Source organism: Echiichthys vipera, assembly GCF_963691815.1.
Source record: "Echiichthys vipera genome assembly, chromosome: 3".
NCBI classification, from domain to species: Eukaryota; Metazoa; Chordata; class Actinopteri; order Perciformes; family Trachinidae; genus Echiichthys; species Echiichthys vipera.
The window spans coordinates 820,822-845,755 of NC_139828.1; the positions used below are offsets into that span (position 1 = coordinate 820,822).

Sequence of the window (24,934 nt, forward strand, 5' to 3'; positions counted from 1 at the left end):
GACCATGGACACAATGTTTAGTTTTAGTGAAATTAAACATAAACATCACCTGTGCTTTTTAAACTGATACCTTATGAAATGTTCTTTGAAAAACCATAAAGACTACCCCAATTTAAAAACCAATGGGAAACAGATGATGAGGCTAATTTAGCTGACTATATGAGGTCCATGTTGGAAAAACCAAAACAGAGGCAAACTAATGAAAAACCTTTCTGTCCCCCAGCAGGAACTCCAGCTAGTGGAACTGGGAGACTGGGTGCGAATAAGAAGCATAAAGAGGAAACATTGGTGTTCACCTAAGTGTGAAGGGCCGTATCACGTATTGCTGACAAACCCCACAGCAGTAAAGATAGCAGAATGATTAACGTGGATCCATTTAACACACTGCAAAAGGGTCATTTTGGTTAAAGACGGCGTTAGGGGAGTGAGCCAAAATCTGATAATAGGGTGGATTCAGACGTTTAGAGGCTGGATAGACCTGAAAGTCAGTGAAGCGTTTATAAGACACCAAACCAAGTAGAGGAGATACATTTAGCCAAAATGACCCAAAGATGGTTAGGAGATGCCATCCGGTGCTGGGTGGCATCTACGTGTCTCATAATAATGATCCTGTTCATGTGGAACCTATGGGAACCACCTAGACTACATCCAGATATAACAACCTCAGCTTTAGAGCGTCCTAAACGTGGAAGGGTAAACACAAAGGCTGACTGTGAGGGGAAAACAACACGAATGCACTCCTCCATTCCTCAGATACATTTACCAGCAAACCAAACCTCCACAACAGTCGTCCCAGTAGGTAGACTCTCACATAAAGGACATAGAGGAACAGGTTATAGGCAATGGTACATGACTAATGACCAACAAGACACAAGGTGGGACACGCTGGTAGATGATCCAGGTAACCAAAACTGGAGTACTTATACCACCACAGCATGGGCTACATACCATAGGAATATAGTTAGCCTAAAGGATCCTGGAAAGATAACAAACTAATAATAACAGTGAACCTCACAGAGGGGGAAACATTGTTCCCTCCAGACTTTAGGGGAACAGGAGACCAATGCTGGCTGTTTCTATTACGGGGATGGTCTTCCAGCACTGATCCTTCATTCCTGATAAGTCTATGCATGTATAATTGTAGTGAACAAGGAGTTTTTGCATTTGAAGAACCTAGAGCAGCGTATACTCCAGATGAATGGCTCCAGGCAGCAACAGGGGAATCTGGACACAATAACAATTGGTTATTAATGGTTGAACAAGCTGCTAACATGTCTAAACAGAACTGTGTAGTGTGTATGAGTCCTAGACCCCTCTTACAAATATTCCAGCTATAATTATCTAAATATGTGTAGCTGATATAATGAATAACACAAATCCTAGGGAAAACTGTCGATACTGGGATTCTATTTTCCCGATCGCTGCGATCGACCTTAAGAGACCAATGTTTTCTAAAAAAGTAGCACCAGCCACGGCCTCAGGTTTAGAGGTGCTGATCCTCATCCCGGCCATTTCACACTCGGCTGTGAACCGATCCAGTGAGTGCTGAAGGTCCCTGACCGATGACGGCATCAGGACCACGCCATCTGCAAAAAGCAGAGACCAGATCCTCAGCCCACCGAACTGCAACCCCTCCCCACCACGACCACGCCTCGATAGATCCATGAAAATCACAAACAGGATTGGTGACAAAGAGCACCCCTGGCAGAGGCCGACCCCCACCAGGAACGAATCCGATTACTGCCAAGGATCCGGACACAGCTCTCTCTTTAAAGGTACAGAGACTGGACGGACCTCAGAAGTGACCCCATACTCCCGCAGCACCTCCCACAGTATCCCCCGAAGGACCAGGTCACATGCCTTGATGAGCCAACTCTGAGGCCCCCTTTCCAGGATCCGATCCCATCCAGGAAAGAATCTGTATTTTTTTAGTGTGATACCCCTGTAACTGGCACACACCCTCTGGTCCCCCTTTTTAAACAGGGGAACCACCACCCTGGTCTTCCATTCCTTGGCACTGTTCCAGACTTCCATGCAATGTTGCAGAGATGTGTCGACCAGTACAGCCCCTCCCAACCCAAAGCTTTCAGCATTTATGGATCCCGGTGGTGGTCCCCGGGGTTGCTTGTTTGTTCCTGTTTCTGTCCGCCCTCAGGTTCTCCTGTGAGGCAACACATCACATCCCGGTTTACCTGCCATCCTGGTACTTCCCGCACCTTGTCCTTGCTTCAACGCCACTTCTGGTGTCCAACCATGGCTGCAGACACCTGTGAGTATGTCAAGGCATGTTCTGTTTGTGCTCGAGGGAAAGCTACTCATCGGCCACCTGCAGGTCTCCTCCGTCCGCTCCCTGTGCCCGGTCGTCCTTGGTCCCATATCGCTGTGGACTATGTCACCGGACTGCTGTTATCCCAAGGTAATGACACTATTCTTACCATTGTTGACCGCTTCTCCAAAGCGGTGCATTCTGTGGCACTGCCTAAGCTTCCCTCAGCTACAGAGACTGATGAATTACTGGTGAACAACGTGCTCCGGATCCATGGCATTCCATCGGACATCGTGTCAGACAGAGGCCCCCAGTTCACGTCTAAAGTATGGAAAGAGTTTTGCTGGGCATTGGGCGCTACAGTGAGCTTGTCTTTGGAATACCACCCACAGTCCAATGGCCAAACGGAGAGAGCCAATCAAGATCTGGAGACTGTGCTAGGCTGCATATGTGCTCAGAACCCTGCCTCCTGGAGGACTCATCTCACCTGGGTGGAATACTCGCATAACTCTCTGACGTCTGCAGCTACGGGTTTGACTCCTTTTGAAGACTCTGTTGGTTATTTACCTCCTCTGTTCCCTTCCCAACAGCAGGAGATCGCTGTACCATCGGTCCAGCTAAACCTCCGAAGGATCCGCAGAATCTGGAGAGAGACCAAGGCTGCTCTTCTGCGCACCCAGGACCAGAATCGGAGGTTGGCGGACCGGCGGCGTACTCCAGCTAAGGACATTCCCCTCAGTGTGACTTCCAAAAAGCTGTCTCCCAGATTTACTGGTCTTTATGAAATTGAATCCATTATTAACCCTTCTGCCATTCGCCTCAAACTCCCTGCATCATTGAGGGTAAGTCCCATCTTCCATGTCTCCCAGCTAAAACCTGTTTCCACCAGTACTCTGTGCCGTCCTGCCGTCGCCCCACCATCCCCCCGGCTCATCGATGGACACCCGGCCTTCACAGTCAGTCACATCCTGGACGTGCGTCACAGGGGGCGGGGATACCAATACCTTGCTGACTGGGAGGGATAAGGCCTGTGCTTAGCTTGTGAAGCTAATCTCCCTGTGTTTTTGCTACCTTGCTCCAGATTACTGTGCTTGCTGTGCAGTCCTGAGCGTTGCTTCCTCCCTGCCTGCCTGTGGATCTGCCTGTGGACCTGCCTGTGGACCTGCTCCCCGGAGCTCTCTCACTACATCGCCATTCCCCTACAGCGGACCCCACATCACGCCACCTGCATCCACGCACTCCTCGGTGACTCCACCTCCCACATCAGGATCCTGGGACCTCGCACCACCCCTCCACCTCGCACCTATGCTTGCACCCTTTTGAACATTGAAGACTGTTTGTTGCACTTTGAACCAGAGTGGAGTCGTGCATTTGGGTCCTGATCCAACACAAACCATAACATATATTTATATATTTTATACTCACAGACACCAAACTTACTCCAGGGGGGATTCCTGAGAAAAGGCGTTTCCAAGAATGGATGAACCAGGAGCTGCTCGCCCTCTGAGCGCTCACACTGCGACGGCGAGGACCAGATCCACCTCAGGAGGAACCTGCTGATGTTGAAAGTGATGAAATGAAGACACGTGGACCCTCAACATACAACAGAAGCATAGATTTTATTAAAAGCTTTTGGAAACATTAGAAAACATGGAGATGGTTCCAGATGCTTTCCACATTTGAAATATACGACATCATGACTCAGAAAGATCGATTCCTCTCGTCACGTTTCAGGAAGAGTTTCTAGCTAAAGTGTTAAATGTTGATGATCAAAGAGGTGAAATCAGATCAGTGTGTGAGTGTGAGACAGATCTGCTTCACAGTGCAGAGTGTGTGTGTGATGGTGAACACACTGAACTTTGATTTCAGCAGCTGATCTTCAGTGTTTCTGTGCACAGGAGAGACTCAGACCTGCAGAGGACACACAGACACTGAGGAACCAGGTGAGCAGAGCCAAAACCCAGGATAAAGAGGTTCAGTGAACGTGGTGTTGAAGGTGTGGAGGTGGATCAGTGAGTCAGAGGAGACTCTGTAGAAGGACAGAGAGCCGGCAGGACAGTCCACATACACTGCTGCTCTGTGAGAGACGGAGTAGGTGGAGGTGATGGATGTTACTCTGTCATTGTGATAGACAGAGTAACCATCATCATAATCAGAGCAGAACAGACTCCAGGACTGATCATTCCGTCCAAACACACAGTCTTTACTGTCTCCTCTCCTGCTGATTCCTCTGTAACTCACTGATATATGAACATCTCCTCTCCACTCGACCTCCCAGTAACAGCGACCAGTCAGACCAGTTCTACACAGCAGCTGAGCCCAGGAGTTAAACCTGTCTTGATGATCAGGATATGACTGAAACTGCTTCACACGTGTCACCTTCCTGTTGTTGTCAGACAGTTTGAGTTCTCTGTGTACTGTGTTTGTGTCCAGTTCCAGTTCACAGGCATCTGATGGAGAGAACAAGACACAACACAGCTGCAGGTTTTCATCTGTGATTTAGAAAACTGAAGGCTTCCTGTACACAACTTCTATCTGTCAAACTGTGAATACGGAGTTTAAAGCAGCACCTGAAGGCAACACAGCTCTTCTCTAATGTCAGAGTCCAAAGAAGAAGGAGCAAAGAGAGCTCTCTGTTGGCTCCACTGCTAATGAAATGGACCCATTAGTTCTGTTGGATCACTGACTTCACTTTGGGGTCTTTGTGGATTTGAAATGGATTCAGTTCTAAAATCTTTCTGCACAAAAACAGAAGCTGGATCCTGATTGAAACTCTGGAGAAGTTCATGTTTGTACTTCAGTCCAGAACAAGTCAAACTCTAGTGTAACATGAGCAGCTGAGTTCTCCTGAATCACACTGAAAACACACTCACACTTCCTCAGACCAGGTCTCAGTCTCTGTGGTCCACCATGGTCCATCCTGCAGGAAGACACAAAGACACCATCAACTTCACTCATCAGGTCCTTCAACAGGAACCAGAGTTCATCAGTTAGAGACACAAACAGTCTGTCTGTCCACACCTGAGAGAGTCCAGTCTGTCTGTCTGTCCATACCTGAGAGAGTCCAGTCTGTCTGTCTGTCCACACCTGAGAGAGTCCAGTCTGTCTGTCTGTCCACACCTGAGAGAGTCCAGTCTGTCTGTCTGTCCATACCTGAGAGAGTCCAGTCTGTCTGTCTGTCCACACCTGAGAGAGTCCAGTCAGTCTGTCTGTCCATACCTGAGAGAGTCCAGTCTGTCTGTCCACACCTGAGAGAGTCCAGTCTGTCTGTCTGTCCATACCTGAGAGAGTCCAGTCAGTCTGTCTGTCCATACCTGAGAGAGTCCAGTCTGTCTGTCTGTCCACACCTGAGAGAGTCCAGTCAGTCTGTCTGTCCATACCTGAGAGAGTCCAGTCTGTCTGTCTGTCCACACCTGAGAGAGTCCAGTCTGTCTGTCTGCCCACACCTGAGAGAGTCCAGTCTGTCTGTCTGTCCACACCTGAGAGAGTCCAGTCTGTCTGTCTGTCCACACCTGAGAGAGTCCAGTCTGTCTGTCTGTCCATACCTGAGAGAGTCCAGTCTGTCTGTCCATACCTGAGAGAGTCCAGTCTGTCTGTCTGTCCATACCTGAGAGAGTCCAGTCTCCAGTGTGGATCCTTGAGTCCAGCAGACAGAAGCTTCTCTCCTGAGTCTCCTGGATGATTGTAGCTCAGGTCCAGTTCTCTCAGATGGGACGGGTTGGAGCTCAGAGCTGAGACCAGAGAAGCACAGCCTTCCTCTGAGACCAGACAGCCTGAGAGACTACACACACACACACACACACACACACACACACACACACACACACCCCAGTGTAATAACATCAGTGCTGGTGGAGAACCTCGTTGATGCGTCACAGTCGGTGAAATTGCATTTCTTCTTTGTCGTGCTTCTCTCTTCTCTGATGAGTGTTGAAGCAGACAGAAGCATTTTCAATAAACCCGATGACCTCAAGAACATCACTGAAGATGTGTCCAGACGCATCTGACGATGTATCTTTGTCTCAGTCTTGCTGGATTAGGGAGGAGGATGAGCATCCCAACAGGACGGACCCAACGATGACGGCCTTTCAAACCTTTGAGCAACAACGACAACAGCAGGAGAGCGCTGCACAGCGCAAAGAAGTCTCTTCTGGTGAGATGCAGGAGGAGCCGAGCCCGGAGGAACCTCACAGTTCCCAGACCCTCCAAGCACCAAACTCTTCGGCTCCAGGCGGAGTAGTCCAGAAGTAGCAGATGAAATGGCCAACAGCAAGCCAGCGTTTGAGTGTCAAGCCTGTCAAGTCCAGGTCCATGGTTTTGAAGGATGGGGAAGTGGTGGACAAGTTTCATTTCAAAGGGGATGGAATTGCAATCCTGTCCCTCACTGACAAACCATCAAGAGCCTTGGTCTTCGACTGCATCCTCAGGGACGTAACATCCATCCAATCCACCATCAAGGAGTTGGAATCTTGGCTCACCGCTCTGCATAAGTCTGGCCTACCAGGCCGATATAAGGCCTGGATATGACAACATGGCATCTTACCTGTGGCCTCTTCTGGTGTATGAGGTTACCTTGTCGACGATGGGGACCATGGAGAAGGTCAGCAGCCACCTCCACAGGTGGCTGGGGCTGCCATGCAGCTTGTGCAGCACAGCACTCTACAGACAGAGTACCAAGCTCCAGCTACCTTTGAGCAGCCTCGAAGAGGAGTTCAATGTCTTACCAGAGAAGCACTGCTTTAGCAGGACCCAAAGGACTCGAAGGTGGCATTAGCTGGTATCGCAGTTTGGACAGGCAAGAAGTGGAGAGCCCAGGAAGGTCTGGAGATAGCATAGTCCTGGCTGAGACACAGGGCTTTGGAGAGCAAGGTACACACTGGCTAGGCAGGGTTAGGAACCATCGCACAACCCTGATATGACAAGGCCCATGGCAGGGACATGTGGCAGCTAGTCCTAGAGGAAGTGCGGGCCGGTGTCAAAGAGCACAGAACCTGCAGGAGGTGGGCATGCGACAGCAGGGTGCATGGACGAGGTGGGAGGGTGCACTGGAGAAGGAGATCTCCTGGACAAAGATCTGGAAGGCAGAGCCCCAGCTGATCAAGCTCCCGTCTAAAGTCTAGTTTGATAGACCAGTGTCAGTACAACTGTTCTGTGCTTAAGTACGGTACAATTCTGGACCCCGGTCCGGTTGAGAGAAGGGGGCTTTAGTAAAGCACGATTGAACATGTACGAGCAGGATCATTGAAGGCAGGCCTGATGTCTGTTTATATGCGTCTGTTGTGTTTTCTGCAGATCTGGGGTGATGAAAGAATGATGGTATAAGAAACCAAGCAAAGTCCCGGATCATTTCAAGTAATGTGAGCGCAGGCCGGACCTGGAACAAGGGGGAGGAGGGACAATCATGCTAAAGCACGGTTGCAGTCACTAATCTTGAATGGATTCAATAGAAAGTTCAAATATTAATTCATTTATTAGGGACAATCAGAGTTCAGAGGGTCATCCTCTTAAAATAGCAGAGCACCAACCTGAGAGTCTCCAGTCTGCAGTGTGGACTCTTCAGTCCATCAGACACCAGATCCACTCCAGAGTCCTGCAGGTCGTTGTTACTCAGGTCCAGATGTCTCAGACTAGAGGACTGGGAGCTGAGGACTGAGGACAGAGCTGCACAGCTTCTCTCTGACAGGTTACAGCCACTCAGTCTGAAGAGGAATCAGCAATTCATGAGACAGTAATGACAAACAATGGTTGTTAGTTCTGAATGAATAAAAACTACATTAATCTGATATTCATGTGAGCACGTACAGAGCTTTGTTGGAGGCTTTGACCACTGGCAGCAGCCTCAGAAGAGCCTCCTCTGAAGCAGAGTACTTCTTCAGGTCAAACACGTCCAGATCTTTTCCTGATGTCAGTAAGATGAAGACCAGAGCTGACCACTGAGCAGGAGACGGTTCATCTGTGGAGAGACGTCCTGAACTCAGGGACTGTTGGATCTTCTCCACCAGAGAACGATCCTCCAGTTCATTCAGACAGTGGAACAGATTGATGCTTTTCTCTGCAGACAGATTCTCACTGATCTTCTTCTTGATGTACCTGACTGTCTTCTCTTTTGTTCGTGAGCTACTTCCTGTCTGTGTCAGCAGGCCTCGTACGTGTTTCTGGTTGGTCTTTAGTGAAAGACCCAGGAGGAAGCGGAGGAACAAGTCCAGGTGTCCGTTTGGACTCTGTAAGGCCTCGTCCACAGCACTCTGGTAGAGACGTGTTGGTTTAGGTTTGTTTCTAAGTAGAAACCACAAGCCGGATGTTTGTTCTCCCAACAGCAGGTTGACTCCAGAGATGGTGAACGTCAGATGGACATGAAGAGCAGCCAGAAACTCCTGAACACTCAGATGGATGAAGCAGAACACCTTGTCCTGGTACAGTGCTCTCTCCTCTTTAAAGACCTGTGTGAACACTCCTGAGTACACTGAGGCTGCTCTGATATCAATGCCACACTCTCTCAGGTCGGACTCATAGAAGATCAGGTTTCCTTTCTGCAGCTGCTCAAAAGCCAGTTTCCCCAGAGACTTGATCATCTTCCTGCTCTCTGGACTCCAGTGTGGATCCGTCTCAGCTCCTCCATCATACTTGATGCTCTTCAGTTTGGACTGAACCACCAGGAAGTGGATGTACATCTCAGTCAGGGTCTTGGGCAGCTCTGCTCCCTCTCTGGTTCTCGTCACTTCCTCCAGAACTGTAGCAGTGATCCAGCAGAAGACTGGGATGTGGCACATGATGTAGAGGCTTCGTGAAGTCTTGATGTGGGAGATGATTCTGCCGGCCTGCTCCTCATCTCTGAATCTCTTCCTGAAGTACTCGTCCTTCTGTGGGTCAGTGAACCCCCTGACCTCTGTCACCATGTCAACACACTCAGGAGGGATCTGATTGGCTGCTGCAGGTCGTGTGGTGATCCAGAGGCGAGCAGAGGGAAGCAGTTTCCCCCTGATGAGGTTTGTCAGCAGCACATCCACTGAGGTGGACTCTGTAACATCAGTCAGGACCTCAGTGTTGTGGAAGTCCAGAGGAAGTCGACACTCGTCCAGACCGTCAAAGATGAACACGACCTGGAACTCTTCAAACCTGCAGATTCCTGCTTCTTTGGTTTCACTAAAGAAGTGATGAACAAGTTCCACCAAGCTGAACTTTCTCTGCTTCAGCACGTTCAGCTCTCTGAAAGTGAATGGAAATGTGAAGTGTACGTCCTGGTTGGCTTCGCCTTCAGCCCAGTCCAGAGTGAACTTCTGTGTTAGGACTGTTTTCCCAATGCCAGCCACTCCCTTTGTCATCACTGCTCTGATTGGTTCCTCTCTTCCAGGTGAGGCTTTAAAGATGTCTCCACATCTGATTGTTGTTTCTGGTCTGTCGTGTTTCCTGGATGCTGTTTCAATCTGTCTGACCTCATGTTCATCATTGACCTCTGCACTCCCTCCCTCTGTGATGAAGATCTCTGTGTAGATCTGATTCAGAAGAGTCGGGTTTCCTGCTTTAGCGATCCCCTCAAACACACACTGGAACTTCTTCTTCAGGTGAGACTTCAGTTCACGTCGACAAACTCCAGAAAGACTTCCTGAACAAACAAAGAACAAATGAAACCAGTGAGTGGATCCTACAGAAAACCAGACAACAGAACATTGAACACTGGCTGTATAGTTCCTCCTCCAACAGTTTCATTCAGCTCATCAGTGGAGGACAAACAGCCTCTGGTCTGATGCAGATGTGTGCAGCACAGTTTGCAAATGTAAACTTCTCCCATGCTGCCTCCATTTCCCTTTTCCATCATGTTAAAGACATTCAGATCCTCTTACTGCTCTGCAGACAGTCAGCCAGCTCCTCCTGCTTCATTCTCCTCAGGAACAACTGTGTGATCTTCAGAAACGCCTCTCTGCTGCTCCTCTGCTCTTCATCCTCACTGTCCAACACCTCCTCATCCTCCCTCTGACTCTCTAAGCATTCTGGGTAATCTGGACTCAGAACCTTGTGGATCCTCTTCAGCTCGTTCTTCACAAAAGTGACGATGTTCTCCTCCAGCAGCTGGAACAGAACGATGAAGTGGATTTAAACTGCTTCAACACAACATGTGATTCATCAGGCTGTTCCTGAACGGCCCCATCATCATTTAATATGGAGTTGATGAAGTTCACAGTGAAAGGTGTGTTTGCACATGTACGCACCGTAAACACTGAGTCCAGGTGTGTGTGATGCTGCTGAGCGGACCGATCAGTGGGAACCTCGGAGCGCTCCTGCTCAACTCTGCAGAGAAAAGAAGAACAGTTCAGTCCCAAGTACCTGAGTTATGTCTTAAATAAAGACTCTATGGAAAAACGAGGAAGAAGAAGAGAGACCCTGCCCGGAGGAAGCCCGAGCCCTCCGTCTGCAGCCAGACCCAGGCGGAGAGCTCGACGGCAAGCGCCTGGTGGCCGGGTTTGCCACGGAGGCTGGCCGGGCAGAGCTCGAAAAAGTGACGTGGTGCCTCCCTCCTCTCCGTCCTGTGGGCCCAACACTCGCAGGAGGAACTGCTGGGGTCAGGGCGCTGCTGCAGAGGCTCTGGGGACGTGGAGCGTCACCTCTCTGTGGGGGAAGGAGGCGGAGTTTGTTGGTTAGGTGTCTCAAGGAGCGGTAACCCTGAAGAAGGAGGCCTTCAGGATCTGGTCTCCCAGAAGACTCCGGAGGTGGTTCTGAGGTCCCCACAGGTCTGAAGGGCTGCAGCCTCTGCTGGGTCAGAGGCAAAGCAGCGGGTGTGGGAGGAGTTCACAGAAGTCCTGGAGAAGGACTTTGGGGGGCACCTAGGTGCTTCTGGACCACCATTTAGCACCTCAGGAGGGGGACACGGGGAACCGTCCAAGCTATTTACAGTAAGGACGGGACGCCAGTGACCTCAGCTGATGAGGTCATGGGGCGGTGGAAGGACTTTTAGGAACTCCTGAATCCGACCAACACGCCCTCTTTTGTAGCCAGCCGCTGCTCCTTTGTGTTGAAAGGAGCCAGTTGAGGTGGTTCAGGATCATCTGGTCTGGATGAACCCTGGGCGCCTCCCTAGGGAGGTGTTCCAGGCACGTCCAGCTGGGAGGAGGCCTCGGGGAAGACCCAGGACCAGGTGGAGAGATTAGATCTCCACACTGGCCTGGGAACGCCTCGGCGTCCCCCAGTTAGAGCTGGTTCATGTGGCCCGGGAAAGGGACGTTTGGGGTCCCCTGCTGGAGCTGCTGAAAGTGCCGCGACCCGATCCCGGATAAGAGGATGAGACAATTTGACTCAGTCAGTTAATAACAAAGTTCAGTTTTGAATTCTCACCTTCCATCAGCAGGTTGGCCGACTTTAAAGTCCTCAAACCACTCCTTAGACTGGTCACTCTTCATGGACACACAGCTGGGTCCAGGTCCAGGTCCAGGTCTCTGCTGCATCCTGATACAAACAAACAAACTAATGAAAAGCAGTTTCAAAAGGAAAAAGTACCAGACTCTGTCATTGTTTATCATCATAAGGATCAAGAGTATGTCTTCTTCCTCTTCTTCTATTATATCAACATTACTGATACAGAGTCTTATTCTGAGACCTGATCCCAGCGTCAGGACCAGGACTATACATGTATAGACCTGATCCCAGCGTCAGGACCAGGACTATACATGTATAGACCTGATCCCAGCGTCAGGGTCAGGACTAAACATGTATAGACCTGATCCCAGCGTCAAGGTGTCACCCACGCCAAAGGGCAAACACTGGATTTGGTTTGTTCCACAGGCTCACCTCCCTCCCACCTACAGTGCCTAGACCTAGCTGTGTCTGAGCCTCAGCAACATCGCCATCTATGGGAACACCACAAAGCTCTGTTTGCCCCTGAAGTCTTTGGAAGAGGAGTTCAAGGTGACACGGACACAAGAGGTGCTGATGTACAGAGACTCACTGGACCCAAAGGTGGCCCAGGCAGGTGTGGTGGTGGAGACGGAAAGGAAGTGGAGTGCTCAGTCCGCTGTGCTGGACGCAGAATAACGACTGCGCCGCAGAGAGCTGGTGGGAGTGGTGGCCCATGGCAGAGCAGGCCTGGGGATGTTCCCAACACCACCTCAGCTCAGGGAGTGCAAGGGGAAGGAGAAGTGCAGGCATATACAGGATGAGGTCAGGACTCCAGTGGAGGAAGGAAGGACAAGCTGGGACGCTGGTCTGGGGCAGCAGGGGGCCTGGACCAGATGGGAGCACGCCATGGGCCGCAAAGTCACCTGGACGGACCAATGGCAGTCTGAGCAACACCGCATCAGCTTCCTGATCCGGGCAGTCTATGATGTCCTCCCTAGTCCGGCGATCTTCTTCACCTGGGGGAAAGTGGAGACCCCGGACTGCCAATTGTGTTCTGCAAGAGGCACTCTGGAACACATCCTGAGCTGCTGCCCAAAAGCGCATCAGCACAAGACTGGCAGCTCTCTGTAGACCTGGAGAAGCAGTTGCGGTTCCCTCAGCAGATTGTCCGCTCCGCCTGAGGCCAGATATCCTTCTGGTCTCAGAGAGCACAAAGACCATCGGGATCATGGAGCTGACGGTGCCATGGGAGGACCGCTCGGGGGAGGCCCATTAAAGGAAGAGGACAGAGTATGATAACCTGGTCATCGACTGTCGTGCACAGGGCTGGAAGGCGAGGTGTATGCCCATCGAAGACGGTAGTAGAGGATTTGTGCGGCACTCACTCCACAAAGCCCTAAGTGCCCTGGGCATCACAGGAACAGCAAGGAGCAGGAGAACCATGGGGAAAAGTGAGTGTCACCTGAACACAAGCCCGGTTTGATCACCCGTGGCTGGGTCGCCTGAGGAGGATGTCTGATGTTTGAAAGACCCGACACATCTGCTGATCTCAGGTAACATCACTGATGATGTGTTCAGGTGCATCAGAGGACTGGATATATAGTTATATACGTATATAGCATTTTATATTTCGGTCTAATGTATAATATTGCTGTTGTTTGTACAGCTGGAGTTTTTTCCCCTGGGATCATTAAAGTCTTTCTGGTTCGGATTCTGACAGAGTGGTGTGTGTTTCAACACAAGTAGAGAAACAACACACACATCTTCTGTGTGACTTCTCTGTGGTGCAGGGAATCGAATCCCAGAAGATGAGATGGACACTTGTGTGCTGGAGTGTGAATATATTATTTATATTTATATGAATGAGTCTAAAGTCATGAGACAGTTCAGTCTGAAGTACCTGAGTTATGTCTTAAATACAATTTGACTCAGTCAGATAATAACAAAGTTCAGTTTTGAATTCTCACCTTCCATCAGCAGGTTGGCCGACTTTAAAGTAATCAAACCAGTCCTTAGACCGGTCACTCTTCATGGACACACAGCTGGGTCCAGGTCCAGGTCCAGGTCCAGGTTTCTGCTGCATCCTGATACAAACAAACAAACTAATGAAAAGCAGTTTCAAAAGGAAAAAGTACCAGACTCTGTCATTGTTTATCATCATAAGGATCAAGAGTATGTCTTCTTCCTCTTCTTCTATTATATCAACATTACTGATACAGAGTCTTATTCTGAGACCTGATCCCAGCATCAGGATCAGGACTATACATGTATAGTCCTGATCCCAGCGTCAGGACCAGGACTATACATGTATAGACCTGATCCCAGCGTCAGGATCAGGACTATACATGTATAGACCTGATCCCAGCATCAGGATCCAGTGCCTTGGTCGTGGCACCCAAGGCACAGCTCTGGGTGCCACAACCATGAGCTCTTCTAGGCTTGACGGCTGTAACACCCCCCTGTGGATCTGGAGAAAGCTTATGACCAGGTCCCCTGGGAGATACTGTGAGAGGTGCTTAAGGAGTATGGGGCGAGGGGGTCACTTCTCACTTCTCCCAAAGTCAGAGCCGTGCCCAGGTCCTTTGCAGGAAGTCGGACTTGTTCCTACTGGGAGCATCGGGCGAAGGCGGGGTTCACCCTGGGCAGGTGGGGACAGGGCTGGGCTTTGTAACCAATCCTGTTTGTGATATTCATGGACAGGATATCGAGGCGTAGGGTTACAGTGTCATCGGTCAGTGACCTTCAGCACTCTCTGGATCGGTTCAGCTCAGCAAGAGTGAAGCTGCTGTCCCTATCAGGGTCAGGACTGCCTGCACAGGGTAGGGAGTCCTGACCCAAGTGAAGGAGTTCAAGTAACTCGGGGTCTTTGGAGCAATGGAGTGTGAGATTAGCCAGAGAATTGTTGGTTTTGTATTCACTTTAAGAAACACAAGAAACAGAGAGTCAGAAAATAAAGTTCAGTTTACAATTCTCACCTTCCATCAGCAGGTTGTTCATCTTTAAAGTCATTTAACCAGCCCTTAGACCGGTCACTCTTCATGGACACACAGCTGGGTCCAGATCCAGGTCCAGGTCCAGGTCCAGGTCCAGATACAGATCCAGAACCAGGTCCAGGTCCAGGTCCAGATCCAGATCCAGATCCAGGTCCAGGTCCAGGTCCAGATCCAGGTCCAGGTCTCTGCTGCTGCTCCCTGATACAAAGACAGTGGATGAGTAACGTTGTCCTGTTCATCAACATGTAATCTGATCAAAGATGGCGTCTCATCTCAGTGGATCATCAGTCGTTGGCTCTTTGTGAACTAATAAAGTGAGTCGTTCATATTCTAAGCAAACATGTTCAGGAGCTCAGTGTGAATCATGATGGTGGAGTGATCTGAGCTCTGACATGAAGAAGAGTCCATCATCATCTTCCTCCTCCTCCTCCTCTCACCTCTGAGCTTTGGTCTGTCCCTCATGTTCCCCACACAGAGTGGTTTTAGAGAGAGGGGCTCCGTCCTCTCCGTCCTCACACTGGTTCATAGCAGAGTCCACGTCTCTGTCAGGACCAAATGCATTCAAATGACAGAAGGGAACATTTAAAGAGATACAGCCCAACACCGTTCATTCACATCCTCTCCTTCATTACTGACATCACTTCAATCAACTGTGGTGACTGTAACAGGACCTCACAACCATGGTGAAATAATGTTTGATTTTTAAAAAGTATCTAAAAATAGTGTCTACTTCATCCTCACTGACGCCTGAGGCAGCGCTTAACACTGAGTATCTTCTGTCTCGCTCATGTGCAGGTCCAGTATTAATATCAACAAGGTCAGATGTGACCTCGGATGACCCCCGGCTCAGGTATAAGTTCTGGTGTCATCCACGAGATCACTTCCTTTCCATCTTCTCACTCTGCAGGCTAACGCTTGTTACTGCGGTATCATTAGCTTTAGCTATACATGCGGCTCGCTTTTTGCCTGGACGGACGGATGCCCCGATCCTCGTTAGTCACTAAGAAAGAAGAACAAACTACCTTCATCTGGTGAGGTCGATTGGTTTTGTTATATTACGCTAGCAGGAGTTAGCACATGCTGATACGGTATCAGTGAAGTGAGTGCTCTTGCTCCCCTCTCCTTGTCTTGGTTTCACCCCGAGCAAACATCCATGCCTGGGACATTAATGAGATGTCCTCCAGGCTCTCGTTCCTCCGCTCAGAGCTCTGCGGAGGGGACGGCAGATGGCTCCATGGGATCCATCATTCGTGCAGCCCTGGCACGCCTGCAGCTGGATCTCCAGCAGGTGGAGCCAGCGCCTGCTAGTGCTTTCTTCAAGTGCACTCCGGCCCCTACCGCCTTCACCGTTCGTCCCTCTGAGGAATATCTGAAGGAGTTGCACGCATCCTGGAGAGACTCTAACGCTCTCTCCTGACCTTACAGCCGGACTCTGGCCCAATGGCACAATTTGGCCTTAACCACATGTCGGTGGTTAGCCGACAATCGCTTCCCTCATAGTTTCCCCCCGACGAGGCTCTGAGGCCAGATGCCAGGTGCCCTCGCCCACAATGTCGGGTCACGGATAACCTTCTTTATAACGTTTACGGCACGGCTGCACGGATGGGTCATATTGACAAGTCACTCTTGCATCTTATCCTATCCTATCGGCGTCCCTGCAGTGGGCTGAAGTGGATGCATCCCCCATCAGCGTCAGGGATGCCTCACTGCAGGCTTTTGCCTTAATGTCGAGGGAACTGGGACGTTTGATGTCCACTCTTGTTTAGACTCGCCGCCAGGTCTGGCTTGCACAGTCACCCTTGTCCGAAACCTGGGGAGCTGTTTGGCACAGCTGCTCTACAGGCGCTTGAGCAAACTGTCCAGACCGGTCACACCAGGCAACAGGGTTGGGGGCTCGGCATTTGCCTCCAGGGGCACGGTGCATAACTCTTTGCCCCGGAGGAGTCAGCCCACTGCCCACTCTAGTTCTTCTTAATGGAGACGACCACCCCTCTGGGTCAGGGTGCTCTGGCCCATGGATGGCCGGACAGCCTTCTCTTTGTCTTCCCACTGCTTCCCCTGATCTTCCAAACACTTCTCAGGGTGCTTCATCAGGGTCACAGGCTTCTGCTTGTGGCCCCGTTCTGGCCTGCCAGGACCTGGTTTCCCCTGCTCCACAAACTTCATTGCGGGACACCCTGGCGCCTTACAGAGAGGGGAAGGATTTGGCATCCCAACCCTTGCTGCCTTCAGCTATGGGTTTGGCCCCTGCAGGGCCCAATCCGCTGCTGAGCGATGGCATAGAGCCTGTCAGGGGAACTATTATGGTGCCAGAGCGCCCTCTACCCGTCTGCTGTATCAGCACAGGTGGAAACTGTTCTCTAACTGGGGTTCAGTTGAGAATGTTGATCCAGTTCTCTGGACTGTTCCTACCATTCTTACGTTTTTGCAATCGCTCCTACATGATGATCGGCCTCCTTATACACTGAGGGTGTATGTGGCTGCTATTTCATCGCAGCACGCCAGGATCCGGTCTGTTTGTCTAAACACCTGTCTGTCTGAATGCCTGTCTGGCATTTGCTCTGTTGCCTATATGTTCTGGAGGGAAGAGGGGGTGTAGAAGCAGGACAAGTTTGGGCCTGTCTGTCTGTCTGTCTGTCTGTTTGTGTCACTACAATATATTGTATTGTTATAATATGTTATTTTGGGTTGGGTGGTGCTGGGTGAGGGGTTGGAAATATATAAGCGTTGCTTCCTTCCATCCCCTTTTCAGACTGTACGTGTAAATTGTTAATTTTTCTTTCTTTGTTTTTTCTTTCTATATCTTTTTAAGTTTCAATGTGTTTTTTTTTTCATCTTTGGATTACAAGTCTGTCATCAGGTCAGCCACACACCTTTTCAAAATGGCTGCCGTCATCAGGTCAGCCACACACCTTTTCAAAATGGCTGCCACCATCAGATCAGCCACACACCTTTTCAAAATGGCTGCCGTCATCAGGTCAGCCACACACCTTTTCAAAATGGCTGCCACCATCAGATCAGCCACACACCTTTTCAAAATGGCTGCCACCATCAGATCAGCCACACACCTTTTCAAAATGGCTGCCGTCATCAGGTCAGCCACACACCTTTTCAAAATGGCTGCCACCATCAGATCAGCCACACACCTTTTCAAAATGGCTGCCACCATCAGATCAGCCACACACCTTTTCAAAATGGCTGCCGCCATCAGATCAGCCACACACCTTTTCAAAATGGCTGCCACCATCAGATCAGCCACACACCTTTTCAAAATGGCTGCCGTCATCAGATCAGCCACACACCTTTTCAAAATGGCTGCCGTCATCAGATCAGCCACACACCTTTTCAAAATGGCTGCCGTCATCAGGTCAGCCACACACCTTTTCAAAATGTGATTGAAAGCTATTTTTAGCTGCTAAAGCTTTGACTGTCGGATCAGAGTCAAAATAAAAGCACTAAGTTGATCCAACCGGTCGGAGCAGTTCAGACACTCCCTGCTGCTTTCACCATGATGTGAACTCAGATTACAGTCAAAGTGCTGTCGACTCTTTTGGAGAAATATGAACATTTGATGTCAATCGTTCTGAATGAATTGCTCTTAAACTCAGAGAGAAACTCTGCAGAATATTCCCAATGGAGACTTTGAACCAGCACCAAGAAACCGCTGCAGTGTCCAGTTACAGAGTGAAACAGCACAATGGGATCAAAGTGAACTCACTGTGAGAGAAGACGCTGCTGCTTTCTTCCTCGTCAGTCCTGGAGTCTGTGTGCGTCTGATCTGAGGACGCCGTCACATCCTGAGAACTTCAGAGTCTAAAAACATCAGAGTGACGTCAAAACCAGTCCAACCAGAGTCAGAGACAGCGTCAGTGTCAGAGAGCTCTCACAGCAGATGGTGTCACGCCACTTTATTTGTACAGCACCATTCAACAACAAGGGGATTCAAAGTGAATCAGAGCATGTTTTTGTATCTAGCAGCACAAAAAGATGCAAAATGACTAAAAATAGATGCAAAACCAGCACAAAAAGATGCATCTTACACTTTCAGGTGTGTTCAGGTGTGTTCAGGTGCGTTCAGGTGTGTTCAGGTGTGTTCAGGTGTGTTCAGGTGCGTTCAGGTGAGTTCAGGTGTGTTCAGGTGCGTTCAGGTGCGTTCAGGTGCGAATGGACACGAGAGGAGCAGGTGCACAGGGAGACATCAGGGTAAGAAGAGGGTGTGATCCGGCACAGGGTGACGCTCAGGACCGGGTTCATGTACAGAGAGGCAGCTGATCAGTGCCAACGAGCGTCAGCTGCCAGGAAACACACTCCAGCCAGAGAACAGGAAGAGAGCACACACAGAGAAACACCGACAGAGGGAGAGAACGACCAAAGAGGAGAACGAGAGACTGTCCAAAATCACAGCAGCTATATGCAGCACTTTATGTACAGGACCAGAGTCTAGGTGCAGGTGAGTGGTTGGTCCTAGTGTCAGAATAACAGACCACAGACCAGGGAGAGAACTTTAACTGCCGGCTTTTATATGTAGAGAACAATTGGTACCAAACACTTTCACATACATACAAGACATGAATGACTAAATCTCCCCTCAACCATTCAAAATGAAACCCAGAGTTCAGAAAAATAAGGTTATTTATCCCTATTTGCTGTTTGGATTAAATCCAGCCTGTTTGAGCTGAGATGAGTTTGTACTTAGGTTCCTATGTTGGTTGTTTAGTTCCTGGCATCTATTTGGAGTTTACTCAGTTCAAGTTCTCATTTGATCTTAGTCGGGCCTATTTATGAGTTTAGTTCTATGTTTCTGTTTCTCTTTGCTTTGCTTAACCAGCTCTGTTTAAGCTTCAGCTCCTTTCATACAACCCGTCCCTGTAATAGCAATCCGGCTCACAGTAAGGAAACATTAATAACCAACATAAAACATAGTTCAAGGAAACTGATCAAAATACAAGTCAATCCCATTTCACACATTAGTAGAACCAGTAAGTCAGATCTCCTCTGCTTGGTATGTGACCGGTCTTCCGGTTAAGTCCTTTCTCAGTTCAAATCCCCGCCTCCTGCTCTGGTACGTGCTGCACCAGAGCAGGATCCTCTGAGCTTCTCTCCTCTCTGTCTGAATCATTCATGTCCCATCACTGCATGTTACTGATTCAGCTTCTTCCCCGGAGCTGTTTGTGCTTTGTCGTCTCGCAGGTCTCTGCTGATGGTGGTGGTGCCTGCTGCCGTGGTCCTACATGACGCTTCCTGCTGCTATTGTCACGGTTACTCATATAAACTATCACTAGTTTAATAAACTATAACATGTGTAGCTGTGTCGTAGCTGCTGTTGCCACGACTCATCATTGATCATGTTTGCCACCATAATTATGATCATTTTCATATTCTGTCACTTTAGCTGTGCTTGTTTCTACTGTTCTGTTGTTTTAACTGCCTTAACATATACGTCATAGATAGATAGATAACTTTATTTATCCCCGAGGGGAAATTAGGTCATCGTAGCAGCGGTACAGAGCAATCAGAAGTACTAAAATAAGATAAAATATAAAATACAAAATATAAAATACAAAATATGAACAGCAATAAAATAGAATAAAATAAAAGTACAGTATTGCAGATATAACACTATTTTAAATGTGCAGTGTGGATTTTAATGTGCAATTGGGATAAGGTGCATGTCAGTGATCACTATGAGTAGTGAGAGTTTATTCCCTGAGCGTTGCTCCGCGTTGTTGTGCAGCGTTGTAGAGTCTGACGGCAGCAGGTAGGAATGATTTCCTGTGCCGTTCTTTAAGCAGCGGGGTTGAATGAGTCTGCTGCTGAAGCTGCTCTGAAGCTTGTCCAGGGTTTTATGGAGGGGATGGGAGACATCGTCCATGCTCACCAGCAGTTTTGCATCCTGTGCTCCACATCCTCCTCCAGGGTGACGAGCTTAGAGCCAACAACAGACCCGGCCTTCTTTATCAGTTTATTCAGTTTGTTCGCGTCTTTTGCTTTGATGCCTGCACCCCAGGACACCACAGCGAAGAAGATGGTGCTCGCGACAGCAGACTGATAAAACATCTGAAGCATCCGGTTGCAGACATTGAAGGACCTGAGCCTCCTCAGGAAGTAAAGCCGGCTCAGGCCCTTCTTGTAGACTCCCTGAGTGTTTGCGGTCCACTCCAGTTTATTGTCCAGCACCACACCCAGGTACTTGTAGGAGTCCACAATGTTTATGTCCGTCCCACCAATGCAGACTGGAGAGGGCGGGGGCTTGTTCCTCCTAAAGTCCACCACCATCTCTTTTGTCTTTGCCACGTTCAGCTGCAGGTGGTTCTCCTCACACCACTTGACAAAATTGCCGACCAGGTCCCTGTACTCGTCCTCCCTTCCACCCTCTACACGCCCCACAATGGCCGTGTCATCAGAGAATTTCTGCAGATGACACGACTCAGTGCGGTACTTAAAGTCTGCATATTCACATTACTATAGATATTATAGTTACTGTTAGGCTTTGCTTGCATCTCTGGAAGTGTGTCTGTCTGTCTCTCTCTGTCCATCTGTGTGTCTTTCCTCTCTCTCTCTCTCCTTCTCTTCCTCTCTCTCTCCTTCTCTTCCTCTCTCTCTCCTTCTCTTCCTCTCTCTCTCTCTCTCTCTCTCTCTCTCCTCCTCTCCTCTCTCTCTCTCTCTCTCTCTCTCTCTCTCTCTCTCTCTCTCTCTCTCTCTCTCTCTCTCTCTCCTTCTCTTCCTCTCTCCGGTGCAGACAGATGTGCGTCCTCCACAGAGCTGGGTCTGTCTGTCGTTCCTGTCTGTTATAGTGAAGGTTGTCGTCTCCACTGTACTCTACAGAGGAATTGTTGGGTCTCTGTAAATCATGAATAAGTCAGTGAGTGTGGTCTTTACCTGCTCTGTAAAGTGTCCTGAGATCACTTTTGTTATGATTTGACACTATAAATAAAACTGAATTGAATTGAATTGAAATTAAATCCTCCTTGTTTGCTGCCAAACCTGTCAGTGTTGTCCAACCGCGACCCAGTGCTGACGTCAGTGTCTCTGTGCGCGTGTGCAGGTGAGTTTGCAGAACAGGTGATCATCCACTCCAACTCGCTCTCTCCTGTGGGTGGCTCTCCATCTTCTCTCCACAGCTCCAGGGGTCTTCACACATCAGTGATCCCGACTGAAACACACTTGTTCAAAAGTAAAGAAACAGAACCGAGCAACGTGAACAGCAGCTGAGTGCGACATCCTCCCAAAACTGAAGAAACAAAGTGTGAAACCTCAAAAACACTCGTTTTACTCCTCCTTCCTCGTGTTCTAGTCTTTTCCATCTGCAGTCTGTAGCCTTCTGCTCTTGCTCTAATTATCCTCCCTCTCTCCAGCAGGCGGCGCTGCAGGCACCTGATTGGCTGTTACCGCTGCACTTGCTAAAGGAGCAGTGCACACAAAATAAATGATAAACTGAGCAGTAACTGCTTTTATTACATTCTTTTACGATAAACAGTCATTTAGTTTACGTTAAGCTTTGATCTTAGCTTCTATCAGTGTATTACCTTATTCACCTGGGTTACACACACTTTACTCACTCTGTGGGGCGTTGGGACAGAACATAAAGCACCCTTTCATTGGTTCGTCAGATCAGCAGAGATGATGCTTTTTAACTTAAGTCATTATCAGCTGATATCAAAGTTGTGCCAATAATATTGTGCATATCTTATATAAAGCAGAAACAGGGCCTGATGAAAGAAGCTCTACAGCACAGTTTTGGACTTCAAAGGCACGTTAAAAACTTACGTATCCATGTTTTGAGTAAGGATCTTGGAGATATGGAAAAAGCGACTCCACGTGCATAAGTGGCGCGGACATGCGTCGGTGGAATCCTCCTTTAGGAACAGATTCTTTCTTAGATGTGTCCAGTCATGTTTTCCTTTGCCATCACATTAAAAATGATGTCTTACCCGTATTTTTCCATCATTTCTGAAAGAACGTCGACCATCTGCCTGCGTGTTGCAACTGACAGCGTTCTGGTTTGGTGTTACTCTTCAAAGACGTCTGCACGCTTTGGCCCAGAGCTCAAAGCAGCTTCAACCTTCTGCAAAGACAACATTACTTTCTAACCATTAGCTTCATGCTGCAAATAAACGGACTACATTTGGTTAAATTTAGATCCGTCTCACACATTACATTAGCCCAATAGAAATAGTGCGAGTGCTGCCTCTTATCCAGCGCTCATGTGATGATTTACAGCATGGGTGTCAAAGTCGAGGCCCGGGGCCCAGATCCGGCCCGCGTGTGAATGATCTCGGCCCCCGGGATGATGTTTGATTAGTATCAGAACCGGCCGCACGCCACAGCCGCCTGCACCAAAACTACATTACCCACAATGCAACGGGAGCCCGTGAACTCACTGCAGCGCCACAAGTTCATTATTCATCAGCATTCAGGGCAGATGTCAACGTTCAGCCCCCCCCCCCCCCAATAACGTCTAAAGGGAAGGTGGACGATGAGAACAGGAGGTTTGAAGCTCATGTTCACACAGCTGCGTCTTTATCTTGATATTAAGGAACACGTTTTATTTTGAAGGACATTTTCTTTTTTGCTGTTGAAAATGTTTTCCTTAAATAACTAAAGTCATGAGAAAATGTTGCTTTATTCATTTAATGTTCAGGACACGTGTGTTTGTGTCTGTGAGCCTGTTGGAAAATCACTGACAGATACGAAAATATTGGATTATTTATTTAATTATTATATATAATACGGTTCACTGTGTTTGTTCTTGGTTCAACAGGTTAAATGAACTCATTTTAATACGTTTTAATAAACTTTGAACCCGTCCGGCCCTCGGCTTGTAGCAGATTAGTTTTTTTGGCCTCTGATGTGTTTGACTTTGACGTCCCTGACTTACAGTAACACATGTGAAGTTGGTTTCAGGGTTTACCCGTCTTGCTTCATAGCGATCCAGGTCTGTTGTGGCCCTCTTCCTGTTCTTTGTGGTTGGGAGGAAAATAGCAGAATCTGATGAAATGGAAGAAGCCGGTGATAGTGCTGTGAAGTCTGGCATCGAAGCTGGTGATGCTGGAGGGTCTGGCAGTGATGCTGGAGCTGGTGATGGGTCTGGTCACACAGATGAATCTGATTCATCCAAAACAAAAGCAACGTCTAGAGCAGGGGTCTGCAACCTTTACTATCAAAAGAGCCATTTTGCCCCCTCTTACAGCAGATTCAATGTGTCTGGAGCCGAAAAACACATTTGATGTCACAGCTTATAAAGGTTTATATAAAGTTACTGTTACCTGTCCTAAAACTGGGGTTGTTTGCTAATTTCTCACCACATATCAAGCACACAGGTACGCCACCATCATGTGAAAGCAAATGAATATGTCCACGACATTTAATCTGCTCCCCCCCCCCCCCCACCAGCAGTCGGGGTCACCAAGTCAACATTAGCCACCTGCAGGGAAAGGCGCTGGGCCGTAGACCGAGGACCTGACGCATATTTTAGTTTCACCTAATATTGTTTCAATATCACCTCCAAGATCAAATGTTTCCCTCGTCCACTGTGCAAAAAAACACCTTATTTACACATTGTTTATATCATTTTTTGCCAAAGCTACAGGGAGCCGCTGAAAAGGGGCTGAAGAGCCGCATGCGGCCCCGGAGCCGTGGGTCGCAGACCCCTGGTCTAGAGAAACAGTTTAGAGTGGAATCAATTTCAGTTCATTCATTTGTGAAAGATAAACAGATAATCAAGACAACAGAACCTCACCTGTTACTGGATACTGGCGATATCCAACCTTGAAGCTCCTCACCCCTGACTTGACCAGCTCATCGAATGTGTCGGCATCAACCTCGGTCTGTGATGTGTCGGTCGAGCCGAGCACACCTTCAGTCACAAGCTGGGCCTGCAGGCTGAATGTGTCTGTTACTGGGAAACATAAAAAACAAGCTACATGAAGTTTATTATCAACCATGTCATTCAGATATTTAGAGCACGAAGGCTTAAAAACAAAACAGAGACACGACAATCATGGACACATTCTCTAAAATGGCCGATCAGGTTGTTTCAGCTTAAAATGTGTGAAGACGAACCTCCTGAAGAAACTGTTGGAAGTCAGAGTTTCATCAATTTGTGGAACTGTTGTGTATTTCTGGACTCCTCCATATTCCACCTTTGGCAGCATTTTCTATCTGAACTCAGTGAATTAAAAGAGAGGAAAGCTTTAAACAGTTCATCTGATCCACTGTTGTTAAAGTGAAACGTCAATGTGAGCCAACATCACGCAGCTGAGCCTCTATCATACAAATATCTAACCACAAGAAACGCCAGGAGACATCGGTGAATCCACACGTTTCAAAAGACACGAGACAGAAAAAC

The 24,934-nt window shown here is 48.7% G+C and overlaps 2 protein-coding genes across 2 annotated transcripts in view; both read right to left on the reverse strand.

Moving 5' to 3' along the window:
- LOC310966501 (NACHT, LRR and PYD domains-containing protein 3-like) overlaps positions 1–24,934 on the reverse strand; it is a 57,920-nt gene that overhangs the window by 18,082 nt on the left and 14,904 nt on the right.
- LOC310966817 (NLR family CARD domain-containing protein 3-like) lies at positions 3,867–11,658 on the reverse strand (the record flags this gene model as incomplete). The annotated part of the gene is made up of 9 exons (XM_083940745.1): positions 3,867–4,716; positions 5,140–5,186; positions 5,874–6,047; positions 7,792–7,965; positions 8,069–9,869; positions 10,108–10,357; positions 10,474–10,552; positions 10,645–10,788; positions 11,594–11,658. 9 exons carry the CDS (start codon positions 11,656–11,658, stop codon positions 4,172–4,174), a joined length of 3,279 nt encoding a protein of 1,092 aa, XP_083796871.1. The 3' UTR covers positions 3,867–4,171.